The 2,500-nt window shown below is 41.4% G+C and overlaps 2 protein-coding genes across 2 annotated transcripts in view; both read left to right on the plus strand.

The window, feature by feature from the left end:
- Positions 1-1,662, plus strand: part of LOC122259545 (uncharacterized) — a 2,688-nt gene extending 1,026 nt beyond the window's left edge. Inside the window, exons 3-4 of the mRNA XM_086535778.1 lie at positions 730-819; positions 1,059-1,662. Of these exons, the coding sequence (XP_086391904.1) occupies positions 730-819; positions 1,059-1,662 (694 nt within the window). The remainder of the gene's footprint in view (positions 1-729; positions 820-1,058) is intronic.
- Positions 1,663-2,458: 796 nt separating this feature from the next.
- LOC147471925 (uncharacterized) overlaps positions 2,459-2,500 on the plus strand; it is a gene marked incomplete at its 3' end in the record, with an annotated part of 1,521 nt that continues 1,479 nt past the window's right edge. The window contains exon 1 of the mRNA XM_086535779.1: positions 2,459-2,500. Within this exon, the coding sequence (XP_086391905.1) occupies positions 2,459-2,500 (42 nt within the window).

Genomic DNA, 2,500 nt, shown 5'->3' on the forward strand with positions numbered 1-2,500 from the left:
TCTCGGTTGGCTATGGGGCGTCATCGAAAGACACTAAATTGGTATGGTATTACTATGAACCACCTCTCTCTCTCCCTCTCTCTCTCTGTCTCTCTTTCTCTCTCTCGTTCTCTCTCTATCTCTCTCTCTCTCGTTCTCTCTCTCTCTCTCTCTCTCTCTCTCTCTCTCTCTCTCTCTCCGCTCTTCTCACATCATCGATCTCTCTCTCATCTCTCTCCCCTCACCTCCAGTTTCTTCTTCTCATCTCACTCATTCCTCTCTCCATCTCCTCCTCGCGACTCCTCATCTCCTCTCTCTTCCATTCCCTCTCTTTCTCTCTCTCTCTCTCTGCCTGTCTCTTTCTCTCTATCTCTCTCTCTCTTTTTTTTCTCTCTCTCTTTTTCAGAAGAGAGCCCAAAATGTATTTTGGCTTCATAGTACGCTCATATGTGTCTTTTCTTGATGTTGGATTAATGATAACAGAGTGGGCTTTTTTATCGGAATAGAATTTAAGTAGTCCATATGTCAGAACAGAGCCTAATATATAAAGCAGTCAGCCAAACCTGACTAGAAATAAACAAATTTTCTTGATTTTACCGCGGTTGCTACTCTAATAATTCATAATAAGTCGTTTTAGGGCTCAACAATCTAGAGGTTGTGTACTTCCCCCTCCATGAATCTCTAGTGATGGACCGCCTTCTGATGTTGTATCATCTTCACCTATGATTCATTCGATCGTTCATCCCACAGCCTCCGAGCCATCGAAAGAGCGAGGGACCTATTCTTTAAGAATAGGATTGAAGGAGTTAGTCGTCTTTGGCGGCCGAAGGATGACGAAGAGTGAGTTGTTTTCCTTTCCTAAAAGATTTGTTGGTTCTGATGTTTACAACTTTTTTTTTAATGGTAGTTGTACTTTTGTCTATGTTGTTGGTAATATCATCACCTTTATCAGCATTTTTTAACATTATCATAGCAGTCTGTGTTATTATCATTATCATTTTCACTGTTTGTTACTTTCAATGCTGCAATCTTATCTCTCTCCCTCTCTCTCTCTTCTCTCTCTCTCTTTCTCATCACAGCGAAAACGATAATGAGTCAAGAAAAACACGAGGATTTCGAGAGACTCTAAAGGAGATGAAAAACACGACGGCAGAGAAATTGAAAGACATGGGGGAAAAGACAATGACAAAGACGAAGGAACAGGTGAAGAAATTAAAAGACAAGGAGAAAAAGACAATGAAGAAGACGAGAGAAGAAATGAAATTAAAAGACAAGGGGAAAATGACAATGAAGAAGATGATGGAGCAGATGAAGAAATTAAAAGGCAAGGGGAAAAAGGCAATGAAGTTAACGAAGGAGCAGATGAAATTAAAAGACAAAGGGAACAATACAATAAAGAAGATGAAGGAGCAGATGAAGAAATTAACAGACAAAGGGAAAGAGACAATGAAGTTAACGAAGGAGCAGATGAAATTAAAAGACAAAGGGAACAATACAATGAAGAAGATGAAGGAGCAGATGAAGAAATTAACAGACAAAGGGAAAGAGACAATGAAGTTAACGAAGGAGCAGATGAAATTAAAAGACAAAGGGAACAAGACAATGAAGAAGATGATGGAGCAGATGAAGAAATTAAAAGGCAAGGGGAAAAAGACAATGAAGTTAACGAAAGAGGAGCAATGATCGATCTCGTAAAGACAAACGGGGAACAAATACAATGAAGAAGATGATGGAGCAGATGAAGAAATTAACAGACAAAGGGAAAGAGACAATGAAGTTAACGAAGGAGCAGATGAAATTAAAAGACAAAGGGAACAATACAATGAAGAAGATGATGGAGCAGATGAAGAAATTAACAGACAAAGGGAAAGAGACAATGAAGTTAACGAAGGAGCAGATGAAATTAAAAGACAAAGGGAACAAGCCAATGGAGAAGATGAAGGAGCAAATGGAGAAATTAAAATACAAGTGGAAAAAGACAGTGGAGAAGACGAAGGAGCAGATGAAAAAAATAATAGACAAGGGGAAACAGACAATGCAAAAGACGAAGGAACAGATGGAGAAGTCAAAAGACAGGGGAAACATGAAAATGGAGAAGCTGAAAGGGAATCTCGAGGGAGGGGAAGGTAAAGGTGATGAAGAAGGAGAAGATGCTGAAGCAGAAGCAAAAAGTGCAGAGGCAGGAAGAGAAGATGCCGAAGCAGGAGCAGAGGATGCTGAAGAAGGAGGAGAAGATGCCGAAGCAGGAGCAGAGGATGCTGAAGGAGGAGCAGAAGGTGCTGAAGCAGGAGCAGATATTGGTGCTGAAAGCAGGAGGACAGAAGATTGCTGAAGCAGGAGCAGCCGTACAAAGTTGGCTGAAGCAGGAGCAGAGAAAGGTGGCTGAAGGAGGAGCAAATACTGAAAGCAGAGCAGAAGGTGCTGGAAGCAGGAGCAGAAAGGGGCTGAAAGCAGACCAAGGTGCTAAAAGGAGGAGAAGATGCCGAAGCAGGAGCAGAGGATGCTGAAGGAGGAGCAGAAG

This window comes from Penaeus japonicus, unplaced genomic scaffold (assembly GCF_977035675.1).
Source record: "Penaeus japonicus unplaced genomic scaffold, GWHDUDI00000001_assembly GWHDUDI00000004, whole genome shotgun sequence".
NCBI lineage: Eukaryota > Metazoa > Arthropoda > Malacostraca > Decapoda > Penaeidae > Penaeus > Penaeus japonicus.